Source organism: Marmota marmota, unplaced genomic scaffold (assembly GCF_001458135.2).
Source record: "Marmota marmota marmota unplaced genomic scaffold, marMar, whole genome shotgun sequence".
In the NCBI taxonomy this organism is placed as follows: Eukaryota; Metazoa; Chordata; class Mammalia; order Rodentia; family Sciuridae; genus Marmota; species Marmota marmota.
This window is the reverse complement of record NW_026000174.1, coordinates 55,039,219-55,059,287: the sequence shown is the minus strand read 5'-3', so window position 1 is coordinate 55,059,287 and position 20,069 is coordinate 55,039,219. Positions and strand designations below refer to the sequence as shown.

The following is a 20,069-nucleotide window of genomic DNA, read 5'->3' as shown; positions in this document are numbered from 1 at the left end:
GGGGAGGCCGGGGGAGGGTGGGGGAGTCCCTCTGTCCCCGGCCAGGGAGTAGCAAAGCCCGCACTAACTTCATAAAATATAAAACAAGGGAAGGGACAAGGGAGGAGGGAGATTTGTAAAATACAATATCTTAGGGGACGGGTAATAATAAAAAATAAGGTTCATTATTTACAAACAATTTCTGTTCTTGGTCTCTGTACAGTGGGAGGTGGGGTGGGGCGTGGGGGGTCTGCGTGTGGTGTGTGTGTAGGGGGACAGGGAGGCAGGGGGACAGGGAGGCAGGGGGACAGGGAGGCAGTGGTCGTGTGGGAGGAGGGAGGAGGGAGGAGGTGTGGCCCAGTGAGTGGTTTATCTGAGAAGGACGGATGTTTGTGTGAGGAAGAAGTGACAATAGAGTGGTTGGCCCAAGGGGGTAGTCCAAATGTCAGGGGGTGCAGAGAGGCCCCAGCCATGGCGTGGCTGTGGCTGGAGAGCGCCAGGAGAGGTGGAACCCCTTCTCCTGGGATGGGCGGGGGTGCGAGCTGGATCCGGGCTGGTGAGCAAGAGAACTCCTCTTCTGGGTGCCAGGGGGTCCGTCCTGTGTCCTGGTTCTGGGGTCGGCCTAGGAGAGTTTGATGGTGGTGTTGGGGCCCAGATCCCTGGAGAGAGGAGAAGCTGTGATACGTTGGTCCCGTCTGTCCGGAGGGAAGCCCTCCACCCTCCGCCAGCGGGATCTGGACAGGGAGGGGTGGGTCCCTGGGAGGGTGCGGCTAAGGTGGACGGAGGGCAGGTGGGTCCTGGAACCGGGAAGGGAAAGGGCCACCCACCTACCTGTCGTGGAACCACTCCTTTGGGTGGGAGAAGTTGGGGCTGGTGCCGTTGCCACTGACGTCCCCCGGCCAGGCCTCGCTCAGGTACTTGGTGGTCTCGTGGGTGCTGTCCAGATGGTCGTGCTGCAGGTGGTCCTGGGGCCGCTGCTCCACGGGCCCCCCTGGCTTGATCTCCCAGCCTTCTGGGGGTTCCACGGGCAGCAGGGCGCGGCTGTCCTCCCACGAGCCGGCCCCCTCATCGTAGAACAGGAGGCTCCGGGAGGGCACTGGGGAGAAAGCGCGGGGGTGGAAGAGGTGACCCCAGGTGCCCACTCCCTCCAGTCTGGCCCCATTCATGGCCTAGTCGTTAAGGGCACAAGCTCTGGAATCCTACAGGAGTGGATCTGGATTCCAGCCCTAACACTCCCTGGCTGTGTGACCTCTAGTTAGTCTCGCACTTTGCTTTAATCTTCCTGGGACTCAGTTTGCCCTTATGTAAAATGGGGGTATAAGGACCATTCTCATGTAGATGTGAGGTTTAAATGAGCAATACAGAGCCCACGATTGAAACTGCTCAGTGAAACAGTTGAGAAGAAGCTCTTCCGAAGGAAAGGGTTCCAGGCTGGGCACTTTTTTTCTTTTGGTGCTGGGAATGGAACCCGGGGCACTTTTCCACTGAGCTACATCACGATTCTTTTCGTTTTTTTTATTTTGAGACAGGGTCTCACTCATTTGCTGAGGCTGACCTTGAATTTGCAACCTCCTGTCTTGGCCTCCCAAGTCTCTGGGATCACAAGCGTGTGCCACTGCACCCACCCGGCAAGGAAGGAGATTTTATTTTAGCTCTGCTTCCCAGAGCAGGTGTTGAGTTCCAGGCCACCAGGTAAATTGTCCCACACTAGTCCTCAATGAAGGCAGGCTGCAAACCCAGATCTGCCATCGGCCCTCTAATGCCCCAGCCCTGACCTAAGAGTCCATGAGAAAGGCGGCCTCTGGTGTTGAGCAACACATGGGTTCCGGGGAACCAGCCTGCTCCACACCACCTCCTTCCCCAGACGTGCCCTCTGCCCTGATACGGCTGACCCACTGCGCTTTCTCTCAGGGGCTCATCCCTCGCTCTTCCCCTCCTGCTCAGGCTTGGTCTAACCCCAGCCCCCAGTGTCCATTCTTTCCTCTCCCTTGGCTTCTCTGGCCGTGGAAAAACAGGCCGTGTGTCCCCTACTGCCCACCCCCCTTAGCAGCCACCCTGTTCGCTCCCTCTCAGGCCCACTGACCAGGGAGTGGCTCTCACTCTCCACCCCGCTTCCTCTTCCCCTAACCCTCCCCCCCGCCAGCTTCCTCCCCTCATGCTCCTTGCAGTATCCCTCCTTCTTGAAACTCACTCCTCCCTGATCTCCCCTCTCTCTGACCTCCCATCTGTTTCCTCTTCCTCCTCTCATATATGCCAGATATATGAAGGATAGCCTGGAAGTTCTTCCACAGGTCTCGCTGAAGTACCCTTTGCCTCTGGAAGCCACACCATTGTTGGCTGCCCAGGCTCTCCCTGCCACTCATGCAGTGTCTTTCCTCTCCTCACCTGGGTCTTCCGGAAGGGGCTGAGGGTGCTCTTGTAGGACACCCCAGCATTAAGATGCACCTCCTCACCGAGGCTGCCCCACAGAGGTGCTCAGCAAGCACACAGTGACAGCTCCCACTTGCGGGAGGAAGTGATGGAAGTTTAGAGAGCTGAAGCCACATGCCCAGGGTCACTCAGTGAGCAAGTGGCAGTGGCACCTATAACTAGACTCTAAAGCTCCATACTTTTAACCACTGTACCTCACTGTCCCCCACTGGATGGGCAGTATTCGCACCCACGCCATCACCACCCCTCCTCTGTCCAGGGTGGACGGTGCTGATGGAGCACGACTCTCCTTCCTGTTGGTCCCGAGTGCTGCCTCAGAACCTTTCTTAACACAAGGCTTCCGGCAACCATTACTGCCTTATTATAAATGGCCCTTGAGCAGAAACTCTGTGCTCTGCTCCCAATTCTACGGCTCACATTGAACAAATCATAGGCCCTCTTTAGGCCTCAGTTTCCCCATCTGCAAAATGAGGAGCTAGGGGGAGATGGTGCCAGTCCCAAACACGGCTCTTCTCTTGTATCTGGCTTGTGCCCAGAAGTTGGGGCGGGTGTCCCGGCTCCGGGAGGTACTCACTTTGACTGGCCGTGTAGGCGCTCTCAGTGGCCACAGGGTCCTCCTTCACAGTCTGGGAGCTGGAGGAGAACTCAGGAAGGCAGGGCACGAGGGAGCCCAGCACCAGAACGAAGCACAGGGCCGCCACCTGGGGACCCAGAGAGCAGCCGTCAGGACTGGGGCAGGGGTGGGCAGCAAGGCCGGCCACCCCTAATGCTTCTCCCCCAAACTAGTTTTCCCACAAAAGCAGCTCCCAGAGCTGACCAACCCCTAGGTGTGGGGTCTCCCACCCTCTCTGGAGCAGGTGGGGCTGCTCAGGCCACCCCAGGCCATCGCAGGGTGCACCGCTGGCAGCACTAGAGAAAGAGACTGGAGGTGGCAACGTGGTTATCAGCACTAAGCCGGGGAGAAGTCAGGAGAGGAAGAAGGGGTAGTGGAGGTGGGTGGGGTTGGCTGTGCTCCATGGCTCCATCTATGGGGAGGGGGACATATGCCATCAGGAGGAGCTGAGTCAGGACCCCAGCTAACCACTGCCCCCAGGTTGTCACGGGTTGGTGTGCTGAGTAGGGTGGCCCCAGGCTGCATGTTTCAAGGAGTGGATGGAAGGGGGTGAGCCGAGGTGGGGCCACTCTCTGGTGCCCTTTCGGGTTTCTAGGAATTTTCTCTGCCTCTTCACCAACCCTTCCAGAAAGAACCACTTCATACTCCCTGCGCCTCCCTAACACCTTCACTGTGTGGGTTCTGCAGACGCCACCTCCCCGACGGGCCTGCCCCTGGCGGGGTTCAGTTGGATGTCACCTGCACATCCACGCCACGCTAGAACGGGTCAGGGGAGCTCCCCGTGGCACCTGGCTCCGTGGGTTCAGTGAAGCCAGCCAGGGCCTGCTGGGGGCCAGCCCACAGGGCACAAGGCACTTTACCCCAGTGACAATCACCCACAATGCCACGAATTCTTCGAAACTCTGCCCACCCTCCTAGAACGCCGTCCCAGGGAAGAGTTGTCCTCCCGTGGCCCTGTGCTGGGAAAACACTACCTACCATGAGGCAGGTCCCCGTCTGGGTGGCGGCCATCTTGTAAGGTCTGGAGATCTTGCTGGTGACCAGAGTCTGGAGTTTCTGCAGCTGCTGGAGCAGGGTCCTGAGGAGGGCACAGTGGTCACCAGGCAGGCTTGGGCCTGGCAGCCGTTTCTGCCCCCTGGAGCTCTCCTAGGGGCCAGGGCTGGCTCCAGTCCTGGCTTCTACACCAGGTGCCCATGTCCGTGAAGACGAGGAGGTCACCTCCTGTGTGACTCCTCTGTAGTGTGGCTTGAGCACCTGGGGTCTGCCTCGTGGTGTGGGTCACCCTACGGAAGCTCAGGGCTACCCTGGGCCACTCTTGGCTAAGGTGGGAGTGGGAGGGTGGCCAGCCTTCTTTTTCTTACCCTACTACAGCCCCAGACACACCGGCCTTCCCTCCTGCGCACCCCACAGCACTCTGAGCTGATGAGGACGTGTTTGGCACAGTGCCCGGATGAAGGCGGCCAGTACCTGATGGCTATTGTTCATGCTCCTCTTATTGCTTTTTTTTTGCTGTTATCACAACAGCTGTAACACTTTGTCCTCATTACTACTGTGGGCTCCCACCCAGCTGGAGTCCTCTAGGTACACACAGAGGGTGAACAAATGGTTAATCTTCCTTCCCCCAGCCTGGTGCAGTCCCCAGAGTGAACAGCAGGTGGCGAAATAGCACCAAGGGCCTGTCCCTATTTGGGGTCCAAGGTGGAGAGGTGAGGTTGAGGGCGCCTGCCCCTTCCCTGACTTATGGGATTGGGAGAAGAGGGTGATTCTCCAGGCCAATAAGGGGACTGGCTGGGTCCCCAGGACAAGCTGGGACAGAAAAAGGGAAGAAAGGAGGTAAAAGTCTTGTATTGAGCTCCTACTATATACCAGGCCATTGTCTGTTATGGTAATTACTCCCACCAAATAATTTAAGATCTCCCTGTGCTTGCAGCCGGGCACTATGAAGAATTCAGAATAATTAAAATAAAAGAAGAAAAGTCACATGAATCAATCAATCATCCTTAAATGCCAGGCACCACGCTAGGGAGGAACTGCATTATTTCATAGAATCCTTACATAAATCCTATGAGACAGTGCTTCTGCCTTCCTCCTGGAGACAAAAAACTGAAGCCCAGAGAGGTCTCAGAATTTCCCTGGAGTCACATAAATGGCAGAGTGGGGCAAGAACCCAGACCTGTGGCTTCATGCTGTGTGCCAGGCACTATGGTAGTCTTGGGACACTCATGTTTCTCAAACTCCAGTAAGTATAAGATGCACCCAGAGTTCTTGTTCAAATGCAGATTTGGGCTCAGCAAGTCTGGGGAGATCTGAAATTCTGCTTTTCTTACAAGTTCCCAAGCGACGCCCGTGTGGCCCGTCCAGGGAAACGGCTTTGAGTAGCAAGGTTCTCAAACTGACTTGGGGCCCAAGAATAATCACTTCTAACACATTTCTTGAGACTACTGATGGGGCTGGTCTGAGGATCTGCTTGGAAAACTTCTGCTCTACAGGTCTCACTCAGTGGCTCCTCAGCCCCTCTGGTGTCTAGTTATATGTGGATGAAGAAGCCTGGGAAACAGGAAGGGGCAGGATGTGGGGTCCCAGGTGGCAGGGTCTGTTTTGAGGGCTTCACGCCTTATCTCTCCCCTCTACGTCTCCCAGGGCTGCGGAAAGCCAGGCATGGGCTTCAGGGGGCCGCATGGGTGCAGGTGGCAACACTCACCTGTTGGCATTCTCCAGGGTCTCCACCTTCTTCCACAGTTCGTTGTTCTCTGATGTAAATGTCTCCACCCTGGAGGGACCAAGCAGGCATGGCTCAGGGCAGCTGCAGATTCACTAGTGATCCCAGCCTTGACCACCACCATGCCACTCCGGTGCCACCTGCCTCTTGCACCCCATGAGGGAGGACTGGGGAGAGTAGGCCAGGCTGGGGAGGGGGCCCCAGCCTATCCCTTCAGGATGCTTACTTCTTTTCTAGACACTCCACATATTCCTTCTTCTTACGGCGGCTCTCCTGGGCCGAGATCTGGAGGGGGAGGCCCCAAAACAGGGGTTACCAATGCTGCATATCCATTTCCTGGGGGACCCCCAATTTGGGGGCTGACATCACTAGGGGAGCAGAGGCCCTCACCCACCCACCCACCCACTGGGAAGACCTTTAAGTCCCCAGGGTAGGGCCAGAGGATGGCTCAGGCTTTACCTTGTTCTTGATTTTTCTCCGGACCCTCTTCAAGGCTTTCTCCTCCGCTTTGGTGAGGGGGAGTTTCGTGGGAATGGGATAGCCCTCAGCAATTAGGGTACGCTTCTCCTCTTCTGTCAGGAGCAGTGGTCCCGATGTCCCCTGTAGCTTCTGTAGGGAGTAGAACATGGTGATTAGGAACCAAACGACCCTGCATCCAAACTCAAGATCTGCCATGTCCTATCTGTAGGCTCACCACTCAGAACCTCAGTTTCCTCATCTGAACAGGAGGTGGACCTGAGTTAAATCCAGCTGTACGTATCAAGCGCTAAGATGGGGCCAGGAGCCCAGCATGTCAGGCCCTCAGGACATAGTGGGGGAGGCCTTCCTGAATGCCACCCCAGAATTCATAGAATCAAAGCTCACTTGTGCAAGGCACTCGAAGGACCCCCAACAGGCTCCCTCCACACAGTCTCAACTTGGGAATCTCCACACTCAGGGCCTGGCTCCATGTTGTCACCAGACTGTGCTTCTTGGAGGTAGGCTAGGTTGTCCTCTGGAGCCCAGGAATGTCAAATTCTAGTCCTGGCCTAGTCCTGGCTCTTCAACAGTGTGGGTTTAGGGTGGCCTCTAGGACCCCATCCCTCTACCTCTGCTTCCTATTCACCATGAGGCAGGTTGGAAGGTTCTCCTTCTCTTCTGCCAGGCAGGAACCTCTCTGAACTCTGATGGGGTAGGATCAGACTTGAGGTTCCCCAACCCTCCCCACTGGCCAGGTGGATGGACTCAGTTCCTGGCCTCCAGGGTCAGCCCACGCCCAGCTCCTTACGTGTGGGGCGGTGAGGAGGGGGGAGGTGGAGATGGCTGTGGAGGAGCGGGCCATGGGCCGGACAGGACTGGAGGGGGGCAAAGAGCGGGGACTCTGGGAGCCATCGCTGTCACTGCCGTGGCTGCTGGGGGGCGTCGGCGGCATCTGAACCAGGTCCTCTGGAAAGAGCAGGGCGAGCCAGGTTAGCAGTCTGCGCCCAGCTCTGCTCTGACATGCTGAGTTCATTTTAGCAGGGGCTGGCCCAGCCGTGACACTGAGAGAAGTGGGGTGCTAGGCCCTTGATCTCAGCCGTAAGACCAAGAGCCTAGATAGATGCTGGAAGAGCCCCTGGGACAGCCTGAAATGCCGGCGATCCCAGGCGTGGAGACCTGGCCCACCCTGCAGTGCAGGGCCAGGCCCGGGAGGAGGCACCTGCGGTCCCCAGGGCTTGGCCCAGGCCTGGCTCCTCCAGATTTCCCCCTCCTTTAACACTTGTTTGCTCTTCATGGATGCCATGCTGCTCAGAGCACTGGACTTGGCGTCAGGAGAGTCCTGACTGTAGGGCTTCCTAACCGTGCGACCTCAGACATGTTTCCCCAGCCTCTCGGCCTCACCACCCTCATCTGATGAATGGGCTGAAAAGACTGTGCTCAGAGTCGTGCAGATGCCATAAGCTCCTGTATGGGAAGTGTTTTAGGACTTGGAGGCACTTCACAAGGTAGGTGGCTCTTTCCACCTTGTCTGCCTTCTCCTCTCCAAGGCAGTGAGCACCTCCAGGGCGCCATTTATCTTCTTGACCTTGTGGTACTTAGTCTGCTACATGGTAGATTCTAACTAATTCAGTGTTTGGCCTGTAAATAAGCTAGGATTGGGAAGATTCCATTACTCTTTTTCTAGGTCCCCTCTCCCCATTCTGGTCTGGGGATGAACGCCCAGAGCTCCCTGGGAATGTGCCATGTGTTCACCCAATGTCACTGCTGGGTGCTGGGTCTGTGACCCTGGGAACTCGGTGGTTTACTTGAGTACAGGGACTGTCCTCAGTCTCTGCTCTTCCAGTACTGGGACTGGGAGACGCTGCCCAGTGGCTCTTGTTGCATGAATGAATGGACGGACAGACGGACGGTCGGCTGGAGGGTGATGGGTGGCTGTGGAGTGGCTTTGGTTAGTGAGCGGATGAAAGCAGGATCAGCAGGAAGGTGATGGCAGTCCTTAACTGAGCAGGGAGGGCCGGAAGGAGAGGAGGGAACATGGATGGACGGGGTAGGTAAGGTGGGAAGGAGAGGGTATTTAGGTAAAGTGGGGACTCAAGGGGCAGGCGTCCCTGGACACACTTACCTGGTGTCCCTTTGAGGAACTGGCTTGCCTCCTGGGGCTCTGCTTTGATCACGGGCAGCTGAGTCATCTCCCCTGGGGCCTGAGAAAGAGGCAGGTCCAGTCCAGGAGCTGTCCTTGGGATGGTTCCCACCCTGTGTCCACCGCCATCCCTCCCTCCCTGAGGCTGGTGGTCGCCCCTGCACAGCCCAGGAAGTGGCTGGGCTTGGGGTTCCAGGCACAGACCAGAGGAAGCAGGCAGGTTCTCCTGCTGGGAAAAGCCAAGTGACACCTAAGGGAAGCAATGAGAGCCCCTCAGGGTTCACACAGGGAAGTGACGGAACGAGATTTGCGTTCTTAACAAACATGCACTTCTATTCATTTCTATTACAAACTTGTTCCAGAGAGGACTTCAGGAACACACGTGGCAGCACACATGTGACTACCGGCACACACACGCAAGCGGTGGTCTCTTTGAGGAAGGCGTGGTGTTAGGTGCTAGATTTGGGGAGCACCTCTCCCCACTGGGTCAGCAGCCAGCAGAAACCGGTCATGATACTGTAGCTCACGAGCACTTTAGGGGGTTCATGCACCCATGGTACAGAGAAAGAAGCTGAGGAAGAAAGAGGGAAGGCAGTGTGCCCAGAACGGAGTCAGGAGCAGAGCGGGACCCAGGCAGGGCCTCTCCCAGCAGCCAGTGGTCTGGGCCGCACATTCCAGGGAGGGTCTTGGATTTCCAGCCCTTATCTACAGATTCAGGGAAGTGGAGGTGGGGTTTGGCGTGAGAGTGTGCTTTATTAATCTCATAGATATACGCTATTGAAATAGAAACACAGCACATTTTTGTATTTACATTTGGTTTTGCCTTCTTTTTAAAAATCCTGAAGCAATGAGAAAAGGTGGGGCCTGGGCTGACCCCATCTCTGAGACCCTGGTCCACTGCCTAGTTCCCTGGCCGCCCCTGCCTGGTTCCCTGCACGTTCTCAGCTTCCTCCAAGGATTTGTACTCATTGTAGGATGGTGAAGGAGCAGCCCGAGGGGGAGGCAGAGCCGGGCCTGTGACTTCTGACCCTCAGGCCTGAGGTTCCCGCTCTGGCCTATTCAGAGTCCTGGGGTGGGGGCATAGCGCTTTGGCACCTCTTCCACAGACTCACCAGCCCCCCCCCCTCCCTCAGCCCTTACCATTGTCCCTGGGCTCACCTGGTGGGGGATGGGCAGCCTGGACAGGGGGCTGAGGCCCAGCAGCGGGGTGGTGGCCATGGCGGCAGCAGCGGCCATGGCTGAGGAGGCAGCCAGGGGGTCCACGGGCAGCTCCGGGCTCTGCTCCTGCTTCACCATGATGGAGCACAGCTTGTGTCCCAGCGCCCAGGCTCCATGTTCCACATCTGGGGGAGAGGGCAGGATCCAGGCTCAGGCAACTCCCAGAGTAGAGAGCCCAGCCCCCTCCTGCCTGCTGGGAGCTGCACAGGGCTGGACTGAGGAGTGATACAGGGGACACCAGAAGGTGGGCAGGAGAAGTGGGGGCCCTTGTGAGGTGAGAGGGCAGGATGGCCCAGGGCCAGAAAAGGTGAGCATGTCTTTGGCAGCTGACAGAAAGGGCTTGGGCAGGGGGCCTGGATCCCTCCTGACTGGCTGTGCTGTGACCTTAGGCAAGTTGCCTACCCTCTCTGAGTTTCAGCTTCCTCTTTAAAAGGGGAAAGGAAGAGGATACACCTAACAGGTAGGTTTTGAGGATTAAATAATATAATGCACATCAAAAACATAACACAGTACCTGATGAGAAAAAAATGATCTGTAAATGGAAGCTCGTATTAAAATAATTACTGTTATCCAGTAAACATTTGCTGAGCACTGTGCCAGGTGCGGGGGAATCTAGCAAGAGCCTCAAGCAGCTTAGTGTAGCTGGCATACCCAGGGATGTGGAGGCAGGGAGGTCCGCGGGTGGCATGCCCTTGAGACTGGGCCCAGACCTGTGACTTTATCCAAAGGTGATAGGAAGCCACCGAAGCGTTTCAAACATGCTAGAATTGGTGATGTTAAAAAGGACTGCTCTGCCCACGTGTGGGGACAGGACTGGCTACAGGCAGATGGAGGCAGGGAGGCCCATGGGAAGCTGCTGAAATATATCGCCCAGGCAAGAGAGGAGGAAGGCTAAAGAAAAGCAACGGCAGTGAGAATGGAGAAGGAAGAACCTACTAGAAACACATCGAGGAGAAAGAATCCACAGGTCTAGGGGGAGATACTCAGGTTTCCCGAAGGGCAGAGTCTACCTCCTGCCCATCGAGTGGGTCTTCTGGTCTCACTTGGGCCCTGGGGCTGGTGGCCATCACCCTTTCCCACCGTCCTCCACCCCAAGTCAGCCCTGCTGATGGTGGCCCCAGTGCCTGGCAGCCAGAGAAGCAGCGTGAGGCAGGGGGATGGGGAGCCACAGGCAGGGAAGGGCTGGAGGGGACTCTGGACTTTGTGGCCCACTGTGGGTGGGGAGAGGGGTCAGCAGCTCCTGGAGACCACCTCAGAGGCCAGTCCCCACCCTGCTGGGAGCCTGAGAGCCCCATCTCTAGGCCACAGGCTGCCCCGAGGCTCCAGGAACACCCACAATCTTCCCAAATTACAGGGCCAGGCTGCTGGGCTCCGGGAAGCTGTCCCCGTAAAGGGCCCACAGACAAATTGCTTTAAAAATAGACTTGGGGTGGCCAAGGAGGTGTTGGGCAGGACCAGCAGGGGTGGACAGAGAACCTGTCGAGGGAGGGGGTCCACCCCACACCTCTGCCCTTCCCCAGGCGGGGGCCTGAGACCTCACGGAGGCTCCAAGATGTGCCTAAGGCCAGGGCACAGTGGCCAGCTGGGACCTCAGCAACATGAGCCCTAGAGCCACGTAAACCCCTAGAAAGTGCTCCTGCCCTCATGGCAGGGATACGGAGGCCTGTATGTGCTCCTGGGGGCTCCAAGACCCTCGGGCACAGCTCAAACTTCTTGCACAGAGCACAGCTCTAAGCTCATGACCTTACTCCTCTTCCCCAAACTCCACAGGGCAGGCACTGCTGTTCTCCCGCTGAGTACATGAATCAGAGGAGACAGTTAAGAAACTCACTCAAGGCCAATGTCCTCTGAAGGGGAAGAGGAGCAAGAACACTTTTCATTGATTTAGCCACTCGTGGTATTAACAGGACTTTGATAGGTACAGGGAAAATAGCCCTGATTACTAATATATATTATATGCTGAGCCCTGAGTGGGTACTTTATGTGCATGTTTTTTAATTTGTCCAGAACTTTCAAGTACGTATTATTTTCATTTTACAGAGGAAATAGGGGCCCAGAGAGGTTAAAAAACTTGCTTGAGGTCACCCAGCAGCCAGTGAACATACTGGAATGCACAGCAGATCCTGTTGGGCTCCTAACCCATTAGCTCTTGCTGCATTTGAGGCTGGCAGTAGTGGTGGAAGTGGGTGAGACATAGAATTGGGGGGCTGACTTGTAAGTCTCCATTTGCATCTTAATGTGTGCATGACCTAGACAAAAAAAAATTCCATTTTTATGAAGTCTCATCTTTCTTACATGTCAAATAGGGATGATGATAAAAGTGATTCTTGCCTCATTCTTGTCCGTTGTGAGACTTAAAAGAGATAATTAACGTGGAGGCACTTTATATACTGGAGGATGCTCTCAGAATGTTCACTGTTATTCCCACTGCTAAATGAAACTACTGAGGCTTCTAGGTTAAGGGAGGTATCCGCCATCACTCAGCCAAAATGGACAGAGCCAGGCCCACTTGCACTTGAGGGGATGATTGAAGGACCGTGTTTCTAGATGGACACAGAGCGAGTCTTCACTGACTGCCAGAGTGGAAGGACTCCAAAGCCCTTTGCTTTAACATAGGAAGTCAGGAGAGAGGGGATTTTGGAGAGCCCACCTTCAGGATTAAAAGCTGGGTACAGGGCCTCCCAGGTAGCAGCTCAGAGGGACATCTCAGTAGGAGGAGGCGAAAAAAGTTCTAGAAACTTATTGTCTACATGAGTTATTTAATTGCCTCCACTGTTGTTCTAAGTCAGTGATTCTTAATCCCAACAGAACTCTGGGAAGCTGGGCCCGGCCCTGGCGTGGCTGGGCAGGGCTGGGCTGGGAGCCAAGGATTTGCTCCTAACAGGTCCTCAGGTGATGCTGCAGGTCTAGGAACCAAGCTTTGTGAACTGGTTTTTGAACTAAGTTAGCAAAATTCCTTTTGAGAAGCACCCATAAAGGTTTGATTAAGGAAGACCCCAAAAGCAGGGAGGTGCACCTGCTGAGGTGTGTGTGGGTGGCTCCTCTGGAGTCTCAGGCCGTAGCCACTCCCTCCTGTTGCTCAGAGGCTGCGCCCTCCTGGGCCTGGCAGACCTGCCCTGTCCCTGGGCCCTCCACCTCTTACCCTGAGTGGTGTCCTCCATCTTAATGGGCACGAGGGGGCTCTGAGGTGCCGAGTCCCCACTCAGGGAGTAGCTGTGCTCAGCCTGGATGCCCGGTGCCGGGGAGTCCAGTTCCATGTCCAGCAGGGGGCTCTTCTCATCCAGCACAGGGTCATCAAAGAAACTGCTGAACAGGTCATTGGAGAAGTCCTCCATGTTCTCCACAAAGTGGTCCAGGTGCTCCGGAAAGTGCTGGGAGGGAGGAGAGGAGAGGAGAGGGGACTCAGTTTGGCTTGGGAACCGAGTGCAGGCCTTGCTGTGGTGTGGTCACCTCCCTATGCTCTACCCCCACCATGAAAACCACCATCGCTGCCACCGACCTCCCCAGGACCACACCATGACTGGGTCTTTTCATTTTTCTCACTGTCATTACCACTGTCACCAGTCACCTGGGTCACCGGGGTCCTCACCAGCTTCATTCTGAAGGGGGAGTTCTGCATGGGTCCAGACAACAGGACCCCGGGCTGTGACCTTGGCACATCACTTAAACTGCCTGAGTCTGTTTCTAGGAGAACTGAGCAAGTGTGCATCTCTAAGGCAACCTAGTGACATTGCATTGTGTTTTGCAGGCATGTCGGGAGAGGATGACACAGGCTGGTGGGATTCTCGAGGCCTCCAGTCCCTTCATCAGCATACTCCCCATCTGTCCTCATGCCTCCAGAGTCTCCCTTTCCCAAGCCACTCTTCATACCAAGAGATGAGGCTCTGGAGCCCTGGTGCTCAGGTTCGAATCCCTGGGTACTTGTAGCTATGACTCAGAGCTGTGACTCATTAATAGGTTATGAAATCAACTTAGTGGGTCATGACCAGAATTTTAAAAATATATTTTTAAAGATTTTTACTTGACACATAATAATTTTCCATATTTATGGGGTACAGGGTGACATTTCAGTACATGTACACGGTGTACATGTATCATTACATGTAATGACTTGATCAGGGTAATCGGTATATTTATCACCTCAAACATTTATCATTTCTTTGTGTTAGGAACATTCGGAATCCTCTTTTTTTTCTATTTTGAAATATACAATTAACTGTGGTCAACCACACCTTACCCTATTGTGGTGCAGGACATTAGAGTGACTTGTCCTTTCCAACTGCACCCCGGTACCCGGTAACCACTCTTTCCCCAAACCCTCTCCACATGGTGCCCTACTATTCGACTCATTATTTCTATGAGACCAACTTTTTAAACTTTCACATGAAAGTGAGAACCTGGAGTATTTCTAACCAGAATTTAAGAAAAAAATACAACTGAACAAAAGAGTACAAAATATCTGAGCACATAGCACACAAAACAATTAAATACCTGTTGACAATTTTATCTCCATTTATGTGTGTGTATCTCTGTGTGTGTGTGTGCTTGATAATGATGTAAAATATATTCCTTAGAAACAAAAATATCTGACAAAAATCTTGGTTTCCATGAGCTGGGGAAAGTTAATTAACCTCTCTGTTTTGTTTCCTTATCGGTACAGAGGGGTCCATAGTAGTTCTTACCCACTAAAATTGTTATGAAGATAAAAACAGTTAATACATGTAAAGCCTTAGGATAGCCTTCTGGCACACAGTAATTGCTCAACAAATGCTAAATAGTGTCACTGATAAATCATTCCAGGGACTGACACACAATAGGGGCTTATAAGCTTTTTTTCTCTCTAAGGAAAGTACAAGTACACTGGCCAGAGCCTATAGTCCCAGCAACTTGGGAGACTAAGGCAGGAAGTTTGCTTGAACCTAGAGGTTAGAGACCAGCCCCAGCAACATAGCAAGACCCCTGACTCAAAAGAAAAACTATAAATGTGTAAAGAATTGTTGCTATTGCGAGACACAGTGGCACATCATGCCACTCTCCTAGAGCTTTGGGAGACTGAGGCAGGAGGGTCACAAGTTTGAGGACAGCCTGGGGAACTTAGGGAGACCCTGTACCAAAATAAAAATAAAAAGGTTTGGGGATGTAGCTCAGTGGTAGGGCACTCCCAGATTCAGTCCCAAGTACTACATGAAAAAAAAAAAAAAGTACTTTTTGTTCATTCATTATTTATTGAACGAAAATATTTGCTGGTATGTTGGAAGAGGCAGGGTGTTGGTTGCTTAGGCCCTGGATTAATGGCTGGTGTCAAGGGATTGGCTTAAGGTACAGAGTCATTGGCTTTTTGTGGCCTGGACTATAAGAAGCCTGTTCCAATCCAGCAGGGATAAGCAGAGAAGGCTTCTGTCTGAGAAGAAGGTTCAAGGCCACTTGAGTCCATCGGGGAGGAACAAGGGATGAGGAGTCTTGCTTTCTATTTGTTAAGTGTCCTAATTTCTCTGTGCCTGAATTTCTTAACCAGCCCGGTGCAGTGGCACACACCTGTGATCCCAAAGACTGAGGCAGGAGGATCTTGGATTCAAAGCCAGCCTCAGTAACTTAGTGAGACCCTAAGCAACTCAGCAAGACCTTGTCTATAAATAAAATAGGGATGTGGCTCAGTGGTTAAGCACCCCTCAGTTCAATCCCTGGTTAAAAAACAAACAAACGGGTTGTGTGTGGGGGGGGATAAAAACAAAACCAAGAAATTTCCTTACCCCTAAAGGGAAAATAATAATTCCTGCCTCACAGCATTGTCAGGAGGACCAAATACTTGTTAAATGTTCAGTTCTCATCTCTTTTTTTATTTTTAAATATTTATTTTTTAGGTTTTAAGTGGACACAATATCTTTATTTTACATTTACGTGGTGCTGAGGATTGAACCCAGTGCCTCATGCCTGCTAGGCGAGCATTCTACCACTTGAGCCACAACCCCAGCCCCTCAGTTCTCATCTCTTAAAATAATGAATGATAAGGGCTATAGTTCTCATAATGATAACAAATCAAATACCTGCTACATACATACAGAAAACTTGTATATATGTAGCAGGCATTTGATTTGTTATCATTATGAGAACTACAGCCCTTAAACTCTGGATCTGGGCTGAGCTTACAACCCAAACTGGGAGGTGATTTGGTCTTACTCTGTAAACAAGCATGTTAAGAGAATCCAGGACAAAATGGGTTCAGTAACCCCAATGGTAGGTACCTCCCACTTCCAGTCTGCCAGAAATCATAATCATAATCATCATCCTGCATTTCTGTTGTGGTTTTAACCTTCCAAGCTGCTGTCATACGCATCATTTCATTTAATCCTCACAATTACCCAGTGAGATATGGAAGATGCATCTTTGTATTTGACAAACAGGGAGCAGAGGCCCAGGGAGCTAAGTAGAACAGGGAAGTGTCCACAGTCCCTCACTGTCCAGCCCTTCCCCAAACACCACCCTTCTTCCTCTCTTTGGTAATTGCCTGTTGGACAGGTCTCTGTCTTGTTCACCTGTTAGACCCTCATTACATCCTGGTGGAGGAACAGGGCCTGGAATCCCAAAGAGCAGGATAGCAACTGTCCATCAATTCCTGGAGTGCAGCAGGACCAGGACGTCAGAGGTCTGCTGAACAAGAGTAACTGTGATCCCAGACAGAAGCCCTTTATGGGATAAAACCCTCTGCCCTCCGACCACCCAGTCAATCAGAGCCAGAGAGGGACAAGTCACATCCAAGGCAAGGCAGGACCAGCCCAGCTGGGTGCTTCCTCATAGCCCTCCCCTCAGGGTCTCTCACAGGCCTTGGGGGGGGGGGGCAGAGAGAAGGGTTTGTGAGAGGGGGAGAGTGTGAGTCAGCTGCTTAGGTATTTCTCCAGCAGCTGCTTCTCAGCAGATAAGGGTTTGCCAAGCCCCTTCCCAGGGGCCTGAGAGAAAACAGAGTTTCCTCCAGTCTGGGCACGGGTCCCTGAAGGCCTTGGCTCCAGGCCTTCAGAGACCCCTTTTGCAGTGCCCACTGGAATCTACTGAGGGAACTCTGTTTTTGTGAGGAGCCCCCACCCCCACCTGCTAGAACAGCAGCCAAAGCCCAGCAGGACGGAGCTTCCAGAGCAGTGGGTGCCAAGTGAAGAGAAGGGCGGCCAAGGGCCAGGCAGTTTTGGGGTGGAGGCCACTCAGAGGCCCCAGTCCTCCTTGTTTAGGGCTTCCTTAGGTGTTAGGTGGATGGTGGACAAGTCCTTTACCCCCAGGCCCACCTGCTTCTCAGGGGAGCACTGCTGCCAGGGTCTCCTCTTTGAGGGTTTTGTAGCCCTACTTTCATATGGTGCCTGACCTCTTAGCAGCTCAGCAGTTACGATTTAGAGACAGAAGGGACCTGAAAAATCTCCTCCCATTCCTCACATTTCTTCTTCTTCTTCTTCCTCTTATTATTATTATTTTGGAACTGGCAATTGAACCCAGAGGTGCACAGCCACTGAGCCAACATCCCCAGCCCCTCCCCACTTGCTCTTTTATGAGACAGGATCTAACTTAATTGCTGAGATTGGCCTCGAACTTGCAATCCTGCCTCAGCCTCCCCAGTAGCTGGGATTACAGGCATGTGCCACCACTCCTGGCACCCATCCCTTGCATTTGTTAATGAGAAATAGGTCAGAGAGGGAAAGCCATCTATCTAGGGTCAAAGAGCAAGTTGGTAACGTTGAGGGTAGGGTTCAGCATCGTTCTGGGGCCGGTGTGGTGTTAACTTCTGCAACCACCTTCCCCAATTCCTGGAAAGCCCACTCGAGAGACTTCAGACCTCCCCAGCCCCAGCCCGGCCACTGTACCTGCTCCCCATCCAGCCCTTTTCCGTGTTCACACACAAAAAGTTCAGGTTTAGATTGTTCAGGGAAATTGGGGGCGGTGGGCAGACGGGGTAGAGAGAGGCCAGAGGCCAAGCGTCCAGAAAGGGAAGAGGGTTGTGCATCAACGTTCTGAAGGGGATAGGGTTTTACTCGGGGTGAGCGTTCTACGGGGGTGCCTTTCCAGGCAACGGGGGTGGGAAGCCAGAGAAGGAAACATTATGATTTGTTTCCCTCCTCATTAAAGTCTTTTTCCTACAGTCGTGCCAATATAAGCTCCTCGGCTGCCACGCGGAGCCGGCGTCGGCTCCACATACTCTTGCAGGAGAGGTCCGGAGCTCTCCGTCTCGCAGATCCACCTATTCCCCGTCTCGGCTGCACCTTCTCTGGGCGCCCGGGCTCAGTTGCACGTCCCCTAGGCATTTTAGAGAACGATCTGCCTATTGCGCGCGGCCCACAAATGGTTAACTCCGGCGCGCTCGAGGGGGGCGGGGCACCCCCCGCCGGAATCCGGCCTGCTCATTGGCGAGGGCCGCAGAGCTCCTGGCCAATGGGAGGAGGCTGCGAGCCTCTGCTAGCGGGGCCGGGAGGGCGCGGGAGGAACGTTGGCTGGCCCCGAGGAGGGTGTCCGGCCCGAGCTGCCCGCCGGGCACTGGAGCGGAGAAGGGTGGCCTGGGACCCTCCTATTTCCTTCCGCGTCTGGGGCAGCGGTAGAAACGGCGGCCCCACAGTGTCCCAAGACCCTTATCTGTTGCAAAGCCCCGCCCCTGTCGCGCGAGGAGGGGCTGGTGGAGAGGGAGGGTCTCCTCGCCGCGCTCAGGGGCGGGCCAGGCTCCAATTCTTAAGTCCCTTCGCCGCTTTTCCGGATCAGCTCCTTCCTCTCCTCCTCGATTAATCCTATTGTGGGCGCACTGATGGGACAGTGGAGTCTCTGACCCTGGTGGGGGAGAGGCGACATTCTCGGGGCGGTATTAGTACTGGCTGCGGTTCCTCTCCCTACTCCCTCCCGCGCCTTTAATCCTTCCACTGGAGTCAGTGCAGGCTGGGCAAAGCTCTGGGGGCGCAGATGCTTGCTGGGGTGCGTGTGTGCGGGAGAAGGGCCTTTCCCGACCTGGAGCATCCCCCTTCCTTCAGGCCGCCAGCTCCGTGGCGCTTGCACCCCTGTCCCTGGCTTCTGCCCCTCCCATCCGCGCAGGCTACTCCCATCTGTGCTTGTGGGGGGAGGCGGGGAGACCGGAGTGGGTCCAGGCAGAGCTGTGGGATAAGGGGTGGGGGGGAATCCCAAGCCCGAACATTCCTTCCGAGAAAGTGAGCTCTGGGGAGAGATGGGAGGAGAGTCCTCTCACATTTCCCCCTTTCTTCCCCCGCAGACATCCCCCCTCCCCCAAACACACTGACCCATACATTCCCGGACGGTTACTTGCTTCGTGGTCACTAGAAAATTGCCCCCATTTCAAGCTGAAGGGCCACCACTCTGAGTCACTGTGTGCCCAGAGTGCGTTTGTGTGGGGGGAATGGGTCAAGAGAGAGCAGGGAGAGGAGGGTGGGCCCCTGGGTTCCCAGTTGTCGCAGACCCTTCTTGGTTCTTAAGCCTAAGTACTCTATGTCATATTGCCATAGAGTACTTAGGGGTCCCAAGAGACAGAGGACTTGTCTTCCCACACTTAGAATGTAAGGTTATCCCATGATGGGAAGAGGCACTGGGATCAGACCCTGGAGGTCCCAGTTCAAGACCCAGCTTTGCTCTGAGACCTGGCAGGGTCAGGTGGTGCTGCCTCCCTGGGTCCCAGTTTCCTCATGAGTTATCATCCATGACCTTACTGAAGGGGGCAGCAGGACCAGGGTGAAGAGAATTAGTCCCTGGAGAGCGGGCTCTTTCTTCCCTGGCCTCTTATGAACTAGAAGGGGTGAAGCCAACCCTCCCTGTGTATCCTGACAGGACATGGGGGTGTAGGAGAGTCCATTGTTCCAACCTCCCACCTTGCCCTTCCCCTCCCCCTCCACTCCCCACAGGCCCAGGGAGGGCAGATGCTGAGGTTTCACATTTTCTCCCCGCTGAACTGTTCACCGCATGCCCAAATCCAAATAAGCAGGAATGCTTCTGTGTGTGCATGCACACACACGTGTGCCCAGTCTATACAGACATGGGCTGGGAGGTTCCTTTTACACAGGGAATCTCCATTTCTCTGACACCACACAATGAAAGACAAAACACACCCTTTGCCACATTCAGGTAGTTCCATGCACGGCCTCACAGGGGTGCTGTCACACATACACACACCCTCCCAGGCTTGCATACTGTGGAGCATACAAACCCGACAAGTCACTCATCAGATGTGATCAGAATAACACCGATTCAAATTGGCACACTCAGGCTGGGGGTGTGGCTCCGTGGCAGAGAGCTTGCTGAGCTCGCAGGAGACACCAGAACCATCCCCAGCACCACAAAAACAAACACAATAGAGATGCACACTCACACACACACACACACACACACACACACGCAGTCACTCCAGACATGGGCGCGCGCAGGCACAGTTATGGTCACAGTTTCACACAAACACAGGCAACATTTCTTATGATCACAGAGCTAAATGCTGACTGTGCCAAGCCACGGGTCTGAGATGACTGTGTCATGTGAGACCCAGCGAAGGA

The 20,069-nt window shown here is 54.3% G+C and overlaps 1 protein-coding gene across 3 annotated transcripts in view; it reads right to left on the bottom strand.

Annotated features, from left to right (window-relative positions):
- Positions 1-6: 6 nt before the first annotated feature.
- Positions 7-20,069, bottom strand: part of Creb3l1 (cAMP responsive element binding protein 3 like 1) — a 33,213-nt gene continuing 13,150 nt past the window's right edge. The window contains exons 2-12 of one of the 3 annotated variants that reach the window (XM_048788685.1): positions 12,701-12,929; positions 9,499-9,683; positions 8,323-8,401; positions 7,009-7,166; positions 6,201-6,350; positions 5,968-6,026; positions 5,724-5,792; positions 4,001-4,100; positions 2,984-3,110; positions 811-1,075; positions 7-654 (exon numbers count right to left, since the gene is read on the bottom strand). In XM_048788685.1, coding sequence (XP_048644642.1) covers positions 165-654; positions 811-1,075; positions 2,984-3,110; positions 4,001-4,100; positions 5,724-5,792; positions 5,968-6,026; positions 6,201-6,350; positions 7,009-7,166; positions 8,323-8,401; positions 9,499-9,683; positions 12,701-12,929 — 1,911 coding nt within the window. In that variant the 3' untranslated portion in view covers positions 7-164. The remainder of the gene's footprint in view (positions 655-810; positions 1,076-2,983; positions 3,111-4,000; positions 4,101-5,723; positions 5,793-5,967; positions 6,027-6,200; positions 6,351-7,008; positions 7,167-8,322; positions 8,402-9,498; positions 9,684-12,700; positions 12,930-20,069) is intronic. The other 2 variants (XM_048788686.1, XM_015477829.2) reach the window with 2 other exon arrangements.